Raw genomic sequence first — 14,761 nt, 5'->3', positions numbered from 1 at the left:
TAAAGCTGACGACAATTTTAATTAATTTTTTATCCAAAAATGTATTTGTTTAGGACCCAGATGAAGATGAGGAGACACGTCAGTACCGACTGAAGATCGAGGAACAGAAGCGTCTGCGAGAAGAGATCCTCAAGCGTAAAGAGCAGCGCAGACAGATGCAGGCTGGGATGCGCAAAAAAGAGCTGATGGATAGGAAAAGCAGCCAGAACCCAAACCAGACTCCACAAACTCAGAACCCCACACCGTTCCCTGCAGCCCAACCCCCACAGCCGGTCCCTTCACTGACCTCTAACGGCACCCCCCAGAACCCTTTGTCAGGTCTTAGTTCCCCTCGTCCAAATGTGAAGGCCCGACTGCAGAACACTAATTCAGGCTGGTCTGGGCCGCAGAAGCAACAGAACGCTGCTCCTGAAGCCAGCACGCAGGGTCAATGGCAACCGCAGCAGAAGAGGACCATGACCCCACAAAACATTCAAAGACTAGGTGCTGCTCAGACCAACCCATCAGAAGGGCCAGTCGCTCAGCCTCAACCTGGAGGAAAGAGAACAGTGATGCAAAGAACAAACATCGTAGAACCACCACAGGTCCCACAGAAAGTGCGACTAGTTAAACTTCAGGGAGAGGTGAGTGAATTTGTTACCAGTTTAAACACTAGATGTGATCTTTAAAGTTCACATGCCACTTATTTTTTCTTTTTCAATTCTTTCTCTTTTTGTCTTTGTCCTTTTGGTGGTTTTTTTTTCCAAAGTAGTTGTCACCAGAGCTCTTTATAGAATAAAATCAAAGACCTCTGAACTCGACGAGCAGGATTTCCAATTACTCTAAAAGTCAAGGAGTCTACTTTATTTGACCACTTAAGATTTTTAAATCATAATGTTTTTTCTCTTTTTGAGAGAATCAATACATAACGTGCTCCCTGTGCTGTGATTTGTGACACCACACTTAATTGACAGAACTCTTTTACCTTTTAAGCCAATAAATGGCACTGTTCTGGGCATCATTAAAGCAAGTTGCTTGGCATTTGCACTTTTACTTTGAGTCACAACAACAGATCCAGTGGTGTCTTCTTTAAGTCAAGCTACTATTTTCACATGACAATTTGAGCAAGACCTAATGGAAGTTTATGTTGAGGGTTCCAGCAGCCTTTTAGCATTAAGGCTAGAGTTTGAGGTGGTCATTTACAAATCTGGCAGGACATTTTCAGAGTCTCAATCAAGAAAAGAAGGACCCAAATATGATTTATGGGCTCTAAGATAATATTTGCTTCACTGAATGAGGAGAAAACGTTCTTTTCCAGTCTCCTTCCTGAAACGAAGCTAAATATTTCCTTTGAGTGCAGAATCTCTGTGGATGAAGATAGCTGTGTGTCAGCATAGTTAATAGAAAGCTACATGCAGCTGTCTGAAGTGCTGTGGATCTGACTGACAAAGAGGAAGAATGGGGAGGGGTGTCAGATGGAGAGAATCTGATCCTCTAGGTGCTTCCCTTCTCCTGCTGTCAACCTCAGCCGCCTGACAATGTTATCTCTCTCTCTCTTGTTCTCCCTTCTAACTTGTGTTCAATCAGTGTTACTCTCTTCATCTATCTCGTCTCGCCTCTCGCTTTATTCATCCATCAGCTCATCATTGATGTGTGTTCGAATAGTTGTCGGTCTGGGGACACCTGCAATTAATCTTCCTCGTCTGTGTCGATATCGGTGTAATAATACCTGCGAGAGTCTGGGAGAAAGGGAGATGGCGGTTTAGGCGGATTTGTGTTTTTCCCCAGCTTAGCCGTACAGATAAGAGCAAATTAAATTTTCATCAGTAAGAATAGAAAGCCTGTGCCGTACAAAAGCAGCTTGGGGGATGGAGGTGACGGGGTGGGAGGGGGAGGTGCTTGTCAAATGTCATCAACCCACCCTTTGTATTGCAGCGGTGCATCTGATGTAATCAGAAGGTGTGGATTTTGTATCGAGTAAGATTAATCCATTACCTCTCTCACGTGGAGATGCAATTGAGATAATGCACATGGCTTTGAAAGACAGATGGGGAGAAAAGTATGAGTGCAGCAGGTTTGGCAATTATGTCTTTGTTGTAGACTGAAGGAATGTGTTTATAGGGAGCACACAGTATTCAATGCTTTACCAGACTGAATATAAGTGTTGCTGTCAGATAAGGAATATATGCTGATGTTTGTTTCTCTTTGTGGTGGACTATATTACATTTGTTCTGTGAGTTTGAGATTCAGATATTCTTCTTTTCTTTTTTTTAACAATTGCCATCCCCTCGTAACGTTTATCATTCGTGCTTAAATATGAATCGTCCATGAGTGAACGTCGTTAACGTCATTATTCAGTTCATCTGGAAGAGAAGATAAAAATGCTGAAGACTGGGGTGCGTTAATGCGCATCTCGTCAGTAAAGCCGGTTGTTAACTGAGCAGATGTGCAAATAAATGCTGAAAATGAACGTGGATTTGCGCATCTACTCTATTAACAACGGCTCTGTGTATTAACAGCTGCTCTATGTGAAATCACGCACCTGATGGAATTTACCGCTGATTAGAGAACCGGCTTTACTGACGAGATGCGCATTAGCGATCGGCGCACCCCTACTGAAGACCTCAGGTGTGTGGGAGCACTTTAAATTGAGTGAGGACAAGACAAAGGCAGTGTGCCAAATATACGATTTGATACTGGCCTACCACAACAGCACATACATAAGTAGTACACCTATAGTATAATGTTAGAAAAAAAAAAAAAACAAGCTGCTTTTATCTACCATGTTAAAGGGATACTCCACCCCAAAATGAAATGTTGTTCCAAACCCGTAAAAGCTTAGTTCATCTTCGGAACGAGTCCAACGGTGTCCCTCTAGAAAATGTGTGAAATATGCGTTCTGTGTGAATGGCTTGGTTTCAGTTGTGATGTAAACAACATCTTGTCCACATTGTTGTTCTCTTTTTCTGCAATATTTTGAAAGAGCATCGCAGCAGCGCCGCATCTAGTGGCTTCAACTAGATAGGCTAGCAAGAAAATTATAATGCAATCAAACTTACATTGTCAATGCATCTCGTGTGCCACTGATAAAAGCCAAAATATACTTGGGCCGACTACATCCACACACCATCCGCATTTTGTCATTTTCGTCATCAAGCTCTGAGACCACGTGGACGGTGCCCGTACAACAGCGCACGCACGAGGAAAATGAGAGCGAAGTGGTATTGTGTGTCGAGTTCGTCAGTCTTTTGAAAGCTGTGCAGACGCAAGATGGAAAGGAGCACCGAATGTGAAGTACACCCGGCTCTGGCCTTAAAGCAGCCTCCTTAACGCAAACCTAAAATTTGAATGCAAAATTAAAAAAAAAAAATTGGACGGCCCTAGCATGCATTTATGCTTTGATTTGAAAGAAACCAGCACATCCTCTCTATTTTTTTTTTTTTTTTTTTTTTTTTTACAATGTAGTTGAATAATACAAAAAATAACAAAGAAGAATCCCCCCACCACTCAAATTTGGAGGAAAAGCCAGAGGCAGTTTATCTTAAACAGGTCCACTTCCATGCCATCTGTGTTTGGAGATGCACTCATCACTGTTATGAAAGATGTTTCACGTCACACAATTCAACACGTCTGTCTCTAATTGTGTCTCTGTTTGCTTTTTATTTAAGCTGTGCCAGTTTAAACTGATCACAGTATGTTTGGTGAGCTGTAAGTCTGCCATTGTATTAATAACTTTTGATAGAAGCAGTTTGCATTTGAATATTTGTGATACAATCAGACTTCATGGTGGACTGGAATGTTTGTTGTTTTTGCGTGCCGCTGGAGATTTTCTTTGTGTGGGTTGTAAGATGTGTCTGCTCTGTATTCAGCAGGCAGATGCTGGTCCCATCACTGGTCCCCCACAGCAGCAGCAGCAACAACAACCAATCGGTCGGCCTGCCCCCCAACAGAGACTTGGTCCCATCAGGAAAGTTTCCATGGCAACTGGTGGTATACAAAATCAACAACAGGCTGGTCGTGGCACGGCAAACCAAACGAACCGGGTATGACATTGAATCTGGATTACTCTCATAAGCCTTTAATTGGACAGGTGCACAATGACATTTTAAGCCCTGATACTAATGATGATTTCAAGTCATGTCGAAAGGAATGTATTTACGACTTTCTTTTAAGCCATGGCTTTCTGAGTTGGGAACGTCTGAATTAAAGCATTACGGTGGAAGCAGATTGCTGATAGTCATAAATTGTAACTGTAAATTGTTTTATGCATTTTGTGTACTGTGGAGGGAAATTATGAAACTTGCCAGAAAGCAATGCATTTAACTTGTTTACGAGGAATCAGATCAAATTCCCCATCTCTCATTATCCTCTGTGGCACCCCAAGAATGGTAAGATACACCGCCACTGAAATGTTTGGGGTCCGTAAGATTTTTTTTTTTTTTTTTTTGACATTAATTCTTTATTTAGCAAGGATGCATTAAATTGATCTTATGTGACATTTATGTTACAAAAGATTTCTACTTCCAGTAAGTTCTGTTCCTTTGAACTTTCTATGCATCAAAGAATCCTGAAGCAGCACAATTGTTTTCAACATTTGATAATAAGAAGAAATGTTACTTGAGCATCAAATCAACATATTAGTATGATTTCTGACAGATCATGTACAGTGCTTCCCACAGGTTTGAAATATACTGGAAAATCCTCCTATTACCCACAAAAATGGTCTACTAAATGTGACATTTATTGAAATTAATTTTAAGATTGTAGGCTACTATTAAACATTAAATTACATTACATGTAATAATATTTTATATTACATATTATGCACTGCAATATGCAACATAGACATATAATGTCTCTCTCAGTGATTAGGACACAGATTTAACTGATACTATCTATATCTATATCTAAAATCTATATATGGAAAAATATGTCAAATAATCTTTGACGTTTCTTCCTGTGGGGAAGCATCCCAGCCAGAAACTACAACAGGTTACCTATGAATGAAATGGAAATTAAATTAAATACAATTTATTGTGTAACCAAAATACCAATAATTCCCAGAAAAAAAAGAATGTAACGTGTGACTTTTAATTAAAAACAACCTTAAATACAGCGTGACTTTTATTTTGAAATATCTATTGTATTGCGGGGTTGATCCTTCAGATGAGAGATAAACTATACATTCTTACAAGGTTTAAAACATTATATTAAGATCATAAAGTAGACATTGTCACGCATCATCAACTTAAATTCATAAGCAATCGCAAGGTATAAATGTGCTCTATTCATTGATTGAGAATCATTTTGAAGCGGTGCGCAACAGCACCCGCTCTTTTTTTTTAAATTAATGACATCATAGCCTTTTGAAATTTAATAATCAATAGGCTGTATGGCAATTAGTTTTTCCATCCTCAAAATATAAGATGTCTTAAAATGATCATTAAGATGTTTGTTTTACCATTTCATGTATTGAAGATGTTTTATTACATTCAATTTTTATTTTTACAAATAAAATGCTCCTAAATACATTTTACAGTTTGCACACATCTATGTTTAGTCACAAATGCGACTGAAGCACCTGCACGGTCGAGCCCTGTCTTTGTCTGCGATATAGCCACCGTATCACTGCGGCACACGAGGGTATGTCAGCAGGAGTAAACCGTTCTCATACACTTCCCATCTAGAAGATTCACCGATTCGAACCGGTGCGTCGACATCAAAGTTAATGAAGAGAAGCATAGATTTAAAAGGTGTGAATCGGCTACAACTTGCCGTTTGCATGATTTCTAACATATTTGCATCGGTAAAAAACTATTTGTTTATACAAAAATTACTAGTGGATGATTATTTAAAAAGTGACCAATAATCTGTGACTAATACCACTGCTGCTGCGTGAATCTGACGAGTCACAACACTACGGAGACCCGAGGCCTGTTTCATAAAAGACGCTAAGAAAAGCGGTAGGGGTGACGCGGTTCAACTTTTTCACTGTTCGGTTTGTTTCACGGATTTAGAGTCACTGTTTCGGTACAGTTCGGTATTTGCTATGTTTATGGAAAAACTATACTTTCTAATTAAACAAAATAAAGAATATTCTATCCAACTACAAGCAACAGCACAAATAAATACAATAGAATAAAGAAAAAAAATAAACAGTGATTTTCAGTTTTTTTGTTTTTTTTTAAGGTAGGTCAAGCATAGGTTTTTAGGAACAGAAATTAAATGAAGTAATAAAATGTAAAACAGCATTGCATGTTGGACTGTATAAATTAAAGATTATTCTTTATTAAAGTTACAAAAGCTTTTTAATCAAGAGCAATGATTAAATCTTTGTTGTTGCTGTTCGATTAATATAAAGACTGTCACTTTAAGAGAATGCACTGATACAGTGGCCTACGTTCATCCGGCTATATCTGCTTTAGGATACTTACCAAGACGGGCATTTTGACATAATTTTTGTCTGAATTTGTCCTTTTAAATACAATACTTAAGAGAGAGCTTAATATTTGTGGGCGTTCTGAGGCACGGGTTTGCGCGCTTCGGATGATGACACGCACAATTCTTCTCACTGCTCTTAAATGTTTAAACTGGCAAAGCTTAAATGAGTTTAGTTTTAACACATATTAACGTGTGTTGTTCAGATCTCATCTATGAGCACGTGCTATCAGCTCCCGGATGATGACGGAATAAGTGACTGCTCATATTCCAGAATATGGGATTCGTGTTGAACAAAAGTGAATGATTTGTCCAGGGTAGGTTTTTTTTCTTCTCATCGCTGTTGATGTAATGTCTGGGAAGCCAGAATGTGCATCCATCAACAGAAACACATATTAGCTGAACCCTGTTTGTTTTACGCCTAGCTACATGTTATTTATAGCAAACCATAATTTAGGTGCTTTGTCAGATTTAAGTTGAACCGTGGTCCCAGCACGTGCCGAGTGTGGAGAACCGAACGGTTTGGTTTTTTTCAGCGAACCGTGCCACCCCTAAAAAGCAGGGATTGAAGTCCGAAACCTTACTTGAAATAACCCAGGGATCTCCAACCCTGCTCCTGGTGAGCTACCGTCCTGCAGACTTCAGTTCCAACCCCGCTCCAACACACCTGTGTGTATCAAGTCAAGTAGCCCTGAACCCCTTGATTCAGGTGTGTTTGATTAGGGTTGGAGCTGAAATCTGTAGGATGGTAGCTCTCCAGGAGCAGGGTTGAAGACCACAGAAATAACCTAACAAATCAGGCAATGCTGAAGCGGTTTCATAAACCATCTTATTTATTTGATCAGAAATGTCATTGGTGAGCATAAGTCATTAAAAAAAAAAATAATAATAATAATAATAACCCCAAATGTTTGAATGGTTGTGTACATAACACATTTTACATTTTGCCGTTCATTGTTGTATTAGTTCTCAAAAGTGTCATATCTTTGTCAGGAAGTAGAAGAGAGAGAGAAGTTTGAACTTACCCATGAAACTGCACATTTCTGACCTAAATCACTTGAATCCCCTTATCGGTTGTATTTGTTTTATTCTTGTTGTTGTTGTCGTTGAGTGGAGCTGTTGCTGTTCCTCCTGGCCTCGTGTAGTGTTCTCCAGAATATACAATTCACATCTGCACTCTCTATTAGACGCACCATTTCCTCTTTTTCTCTGTCATAAAGAGCTGCTCTCTCTCTCACGCTTCAGCTGTAGTAAAGATGGCAGATTTGGTTTCCTGCTGTGGCTTGGCTGTGTCACTGCTTCTCCCAGGGGACTGCTAGCTGTTTTGGAGGAGAGCAGGAGCAGTAATGATATGGAACAGACTGCCAGGTGTGATGATATTGACGGGCTGAAGCAGGAGAGATGAAGATCCCTTGCTGTCTCTGTACAGTAGTCCATTCTCAGGGGATAAACGCAGTGCTAACATGTGTCAGTCAGTCACAGCAGAGTGCCTTCCCACACATCCCCTCGCACGGTCTCAGTCGTGCTGCCTTGCTGCATCTGCCTGAGCTCTCGTGTTGAGTCGGATATCCTAAACACTGACTGCTGTTTACAGGGATAACTGTGGTCTTGTAAATCACTCACTGACACTGTACCCAGTGTCTCGCTTGGAGCAAGAGTGAATTGTATACTCGGTATGTGGTGAGAAAGCATCTAGCTCATAGCATTGGGAAGCCATAAGGGATTTTTTCAGCATGGTTGCTGCACTTACTTGTGTCCAGAGCCAGCAAACCTGGGCCTTTTGATGCTTCTCTTATATGTAAAAAGAAGATGCATTGTACTGGGATATTTTATTACTGTTCCAAATGTATTAATATTAATATATTATAATATAATTAATATATATAATTAATATATCATTTAAATATATATATCACATATTTATATTTTTTTAAGAAATGGATGCATCCTTTCTGAATAAAGATATATTAAAGCAATTGAAAGTGACCAGGAAGTATGAAGTGAAGTAGACTTGTATAATGTTAGAGAAGATTTCCATTTCAAATAAATGCTGTGATTGATGATTAATCTTCATCAAATTATCTACAAAAAAAAAAAAAATCACAATTCATAAAATTAAAATAGCAAAACTGTTTTATATATATATATGATTATTAATGTATATATTTTTTCATTTCTAAAATATTTAATGTGTTTATAAGACTATATTTTGCAGAGGCTGATGACAAATTTGAGATCTTTCTCTCTTTTGACCAATGTAATCAATATTTATCTTTTTTTTTTGTGTGTGTATTGTCTATATAATTATTATTTACATTATTTTTGATCAAATAAGTGCCGTCTCAGTGAGCATAAAATACTTTATTGCCTTCTAATATGAAAGGCTTATGCTGAAGCATTATGTGTCTTTGGTTTGTGCCCAGCACAGAGCTTTGCTCTCGAGGCCCGAGAGCTCAGCTTCAGTCTCAACAGACCACATGATTGTCATCAGCAGGTTTTGTCACTTGGCCTCTAGCAGACTCCGGGCGTGACTTAATGATGACCTTTTTCAGAGCTCTCTTCCCTCTAACCGCTTCACAGACTTTATCAGAAAAGTGCTGAAGAGATTGGCGGACTGTCTCTCCTATTTCAGACATAAAGCACTTCATCTTCATGTTGAAAATACAATTTTTTACTATATGATCTAATATTCTCTAGCTTGGATTATTTAATTAAATTAATGGTAATTAAATCACGGCTACAGGAAATTTGATAATATGGTTTACCTTGATTTTTGCAACAATTTGTTCATATGGTTAAACCATAGAAGTCTTAACAATGCATGATAATAGAAACGTTAAATGAGTATAAATTATAATGTTTTTAAGAGGTTTTTTTTATAAATATATATAATATCAAATAGCGTGTAGAGTGTACTGTTACTTGTTCTTTCCATCATTGTTAATATTCCCCTCCCTGATGTGCACAGGTGGTGGTCCGGGGTCGAGCCCGTGGCCGTGGCCGGGGCGGGGGGCGTGTGATGCAGCAGACCCCAAGAGCTCAGGACTGTCAGCGAAGCAGTGTCTGCATCGAAGGGTTCTCTACCACCACAACCAACAAACAGCTCAAGAACCTTCTCAGCTCCATTGGCCCTCTTGAGGTAAGGCTTCATTACCTTTTTTCCACTAATCAATTCACATTTCTGGCTTTTATTATATACGTGTGTGTTTGTGTGTGTGTATATATATATACACATCGTGGAATAAAATCATTCAATGCTCTCTTAGCTGTAAATTATCCCTCACATAAACGCCATTAAAAGAATCAGATGGAGTTTGCAAAATACTTTACTTGGGAGAAGAATTGTTTCCTGAGAAGACTATGACCCCAAGATAAAAGTGTGCTCTTCTTAAAATATTCCAATAGCGCCATCTAGCTGTGCATTCTGGGTTGTGCTCCTGTATGAACTTGGCCATCTCTTACTGAAACATGAGGATGAGCATTTAGATCGGCTCCTAGATAATCTGCTGATTCTTTGATAGATGTTTACAATGTTGCCAGAGCAGCGGAAGGCCATTGCCAAGTTTGTGAACCCACAGCATGCAGTGAGTTTTCAGCACAGCTTTCACAGGTAAGCTTTTGAATTCATCTATTGCAGCATTGTGCTGTTTGTTTCTGCTTAATGCATGCATGCACAAAATGTAGTTGACCTTTTATGGATAATTAGATTATTATTTTTTTTTTAGAATGAGGCCTATTCATACCAAGGCCGAATTTTCATTGTAAATATATGCTGCAAATTAGATTTTGAATTGAAACCTATTTCACCTTAATAGCTCCAAAAAAAAAAATTAGTTTTATAGTACAGTTATCAAATATCAAATCTATAAGTCTCCTCATATATGGGTTTATTAAGGTGTTTGTGTTAATGGCTGAAGCAGATCAGAGTTGTTATGCGTAATGGTTTGTGCAGCCAAAGGGCAAATGAAATGTGCCGAAATGCAGCATCAGCAAGTGTTACTTGTCAAAACAAAGAACACGTGCTCACCTGTGACTCCACTGATCCTCATTTTTTGATGGAGATGCCTCAGATTAGCTTGCTTTAAGTGCGAGTGTCTCATTTCCATCACATGTTCCCTTGATTACATAGGCACATGATAGATTTGTCTCACATCGATGTTTCCGTTATTGATGGCTGAGGAGCGAGTCAGTTCAACAGAGAAGACGAAGAGAAGTGAACAAGAAGAGAACGTCTATTTCTGAAAAACAGACGCAGAGTCGGGAGGATGAAGCTGTGGGATCTGTGTGGAGAGCGCTGTCGACAGAATCACAAACATGCTGGAAATGGCACAGCACTGAACTCATGCTGTTATTGACTTTGTTTCTGTACTTTCATTTATATATGGAGTAATCCGTAATGGTCCAAGCCAGCAGGTGAAAAGAGAGACCGAGATATGAAAGCCAAGACATTTTTAAGCCAGTTGATAATAGTTGCTCCCATCCTCAAGCTCTCAACATAATTAGAACAAATATTTTGAATGGCCGGTTTCAGTCAAATAGGAATCACTTAAAAAATATATTTTGTATGTATGTATGTATTTATATTTTTGTCGTTGACGGGTGGTTTGGCCTGATTGAACAGTAATGTGTAGCTTCAGTTGTAAATGTGACCTGTAGAGGGCAGCAGATGTCTTCTGTACAGAGCTCTGTCTCCTGTGGTATATCAGAGTGTAAAGCACTGCTTGCTAGAGATGTTGAAGTGCTGGTATAGAAACTCAGGGGCATGTTTGGGTTGAGCTTTTTTTTTTTTTGGAAGCCACTGTGATATTGCAGGTGTCTTTTTTTTGTGTGCAGTTTTCTATGACTCTTCATGATCTCACGTTTCTTCATCGTCTCTTTCACCGTTGTGATTGTATTGCAGTTGAGGTTTGTTCTGCGGAGCTGGAGTGGTGATCGTGACGTGTGTCTTTGTGAACTAAAGACAGCTGAGAAACGATTTGACACTAAATGGCTTTTCTACTTTGATTTTAAGTTTTGGTGCTGGAATTGAGTATTTCGATTATTTTAATTGTTGTTAGGAATAGCTTCTCAGCTAGTATTAAAGGCAAGTCTCCCCCTTCAGTAATGCTACTTTTTAATGCGTTTAGTTTTCTTTCCTCAGAGTTCAGCAAGTATTGTGGGTGGAAGAGGATTGCTGAGTCTTGGATTTTATTGATAGGTCTGTTTGCTTGTGTAGAGCACTAGATGTGTTTATGAATTGTGAAGAGGTCACGACTGTCCCGTTTACAACAACAGCTTGGTCATATGTTTGGGAAGAAAGACATATTTTGGACTGTTTGTAATTATATTCGTATAGCTTTGGCTCCGTTAATTGTTTTGAAGCTGGTCAGATGGGAATGCAGATCAGGATTGGTCAATCAAAATATTTTCCTATTTATTTTATAAGTTGTTACCCAAGCTTTAGATTTTTGGATTTTTTTTTCTTTTTTTTTTTTGAAAACCCATACATTTTTCATTCTCCAGTCAATATATTACACACTTTTTAAATGATTGCATGGCTTCAATCATGAGTATTTCACTCCTCAAACTGTTATGTCAGCATTATTATTTATACTAATAATAATAATAGTCCGTCAGTACTGTGCAAGCATAGTGCTTGGATATGTCTCAGCTTAATCTGAATGGTCACTTCATGGCCCCAGAAATGATCTTAGATCTAGTGCATTACAGTTTTCATATATGTGACTAATGTTAATCCAACCAATTTACATTATAGGCACAAACAAAGTCTTGTTGTAGTATTGAAAATATCTCCGTTCTAGATAATATAACAAAATCTAATCAAAAATGATGTCTGTAGATATTAGCACATCCAGGTGTGCAGTTTCAAAGGATTCGGGAGCAACTGTTATCCGTGGTCACTTTCTTGTATATAATGAACAAAAAGAAATGTGTATGAAGCTGTCAAGTTTGTTGTTTTCTCATCTTGAAATCTTTCCGTGTTTGAAAATACCGAACTAGTACGTGACCGGTGAATTTCTTTTCTCAGTTTGTTTTTATATATATATATACATATAAAAAATATTCCTTGGTCATTTTACAACCGTTTTGTTATTGGAGAACTTATTATTTGATGATATTTTAAAGATGAAAAATAAAAGATGGTCACATATATACCATGTAACTGCAGGTATGTGAAGCCAGCTGTCTTGATCCCGATGAACTGTTGTCTGTTGTTTTGTGTTTGAAGATTCCCTCGTGCATGTCTTTTATTATTCTGAACACCACATACTGGTTTCTCCATTTCCTCCAACCTCCTGAATCTTTCTCTGTTGCCAACCATAGAAACTGATTTTAGGGGAAAATATTGTTTCCAATTAAGGTGCAACGATTTCTCTCAAAGAGGTTTTTTGTGTGTTCTGATTTGAATGCTCATGGATTGCGTGTGTCGAGTTCACCTGTAAAGCTGCTACCCTTCAGCACCTCGAGGTTTAAGATGCACTTGTATTTTTCTGATTTACCTTTGTCTTTTATAATATAGTAGTTGGGAATGGTTCATCACAGTGCCTTATTTGTCTGTGTTTGTGTTCATTTACACCATGAGCTTCTAGGAATCACAGAAATACATATAATGGGTAAGATTATGAATAATGTCATAAAATACATACGAATGCACTTAAAACTATAAGCTTTTTTTATTTTGTTTTGTTAACGGAGTTTTCTACACACATTCTGTGTAAAATTGGTATAGGCCACTGTTTTTTTTTCAGTTGCAGATGCACACTTTAATTTATTTATTGTTTTGAATGTATTTCTGTAAATAGTTAATCCTATGGATTTAAAAGGTTTCATCTAGTCTGAGAGACTTTTAAAAACAATATTTCCAAGTATACATCTTTTAAGACATAATATTTATAAACTGTCTTATCAGAGAGAAAAACAGATTCATATTGAATCTTTTAGTAACTTCACTGAAAGTGTAGAATAACTGTTTATTTCTGAACTGTAATCACACGTGATACGTTTTCAGAGATTGAATAATTGGTCTCTTTTTGGGCAGATGTTTCTGACAAGCGGAGTAGGTTAAAGGTCTTCTTTTTGTTGGATCTTGTTTTGTTTTATTTATTTCTGTCAATTGCAAGTGGCTGGTACACTCAAAATTAGTTATAAGATTACCTTTATTTCTTATGATATTAGTCAACTATGAGTCCGGAGATGCAGCATTTTTTCCCCTATGAATACATGGGGAAAATCTTGACACTTGTAAATTCTGATGCTTGTTCTGTGTAATCATTTTGTCTCTCTTTACTTCCCATTTTAAGCATCATACATAATACACTGCTCTCTGTTGGCAGCAGTATGATTATTTGTGTCTTGTAATTAAATTTTTTTTTTCTCTTTTCCAGGACAGAGCTTCCAGGCGCACAGAAAGGAGGGTTTTTCATAAATCAAATAATCTGTACCCTTTTTCATTCTAAGATGGCATTGGTTTTCAAAAGGACTGTTTAGAAATGTACAGAAGCTCTAGAAACTTAATGTTTAATGTGTGTGTGTGTGTGTGTGTGTGTGTGTGTGTGTGTGTGTTTTAGTAGCAGATTTCTTGAGGTAATATTGACGTATGTAGATTATGTAACGTATGTAGATTAAAACAACTGTAACCTGATGAGATTGTGTTTGGAGAAAGTCATATATATTCACACTAGCAAACAACAATTGCTGGTATCATTAATAACTAGGACAGGATGGTGCCATAAAATACATTACATGTATTAAAAACATACTACAGAATGTCAATCTGATTTTGAATGTAGTCTTGCTCAGCGCTCTGTTGTTCATTTGAACTCGGCTAGACCATCAGGTTTATGGTTTCTTAGCTGCTTAGTTTTTGTGCCTTTTATGTTAGATCTGTGCCCGGTGTATCCATTCCTAAAATAATTCCAGTGACACTCCATGAATGGGCCAGTGCTTTTGAAAACCACTGCATATTCAAATCAGAAGACAACTGAAATCTGAAACTGATGTGAAAAACCCTCCTTTTGGTTTCACTTCTAAATACTGTTGTGTCTGTCTACAGTAGAGCTGCCTCCAGATGATGCTAACTTCTCTTCGTTTTTCAACAGGTGCTCTTCAGTTTAAGTGCTGCCAGATACCTCTTCTCTCGGGTTTTTCTCTCACTCTCTTTTCTTTGGATTTATTTTCATTCTCTCGCTCTGTCTCTCTCTCTCCCTCTCCCTCTCCCTCTCTCTCGCTCTCTCCTTCTCCCTCTCCCTCTCTCTCGCTCTCTCCTTCTCCCTCTCTCTCGCTCTCTCCTTCTCCCTCTCCCTCTCTCTCGCTCTCTCCCTCTCCCTCTCTCCTTCTCCCTCTC

At 38.2% G+C, this 14,761-nt stretch overlaps 1 protein-coding gene across 3 annotated transcripts in view; it reads left to right on the top strand.

Annotated features, from left to right (window-relative positions):
• LOC113051668 (RNA-binding protein 33-like) overlaps positions 1-14,152 on the top strand; it is a 43,000-nt gene extending 28,848 nt beyond the window's left edge. For 2 of the 3 annotated variants that reach the window (XM_026215599.1, XM_026215597.1), the window contains exons 15-19: positions 54-623; positions 3,849-4,022; positions 9,386-9,556; positions 9,939-10,027; positions 10,547-14,152. In XM_026215599.1, the coding sequence (XP_026071384.1) occupies positions 54-623; positions 3,849-4,022; positions 9,386-9,556; positions 9,939-10,027; positions 10,547-10,595 (1,053 nt within the window). In that variant the 3' untranslated portion in view covers positions 10,596-14,152. The remainder of the gene's footprint in view (positions 1-53; positions 624-3,848; positions 4,023-9,385; positions 9,557-9,938; positions 10,028-10,546) is intronic. The other variant, XM_026215598.1, reaches the window with a different exon arrangement.
• The last annotated feature ends 609 nt before the right edge of the window (positions 14,153-14,761 follow it).

Source organism: Carassius auratus, chromosome 32, assembly GCF_003368295.1.
Source record: "Carassius auratus strain Wakin chromosome 32, ASM336829v1, whole genome shotgun sequence".
In the NCBI taxonomy this organism is placed as follows: domain Eukaryota; kingdom Metazoa; phylum Chordata; class Actinopteri; order Cypriniformes; family Cyprinidae; genus Carassius; species Carassius auratus.
This window is presented reverse-complemented; position numbering and strand designations above follow the sequence as displayed.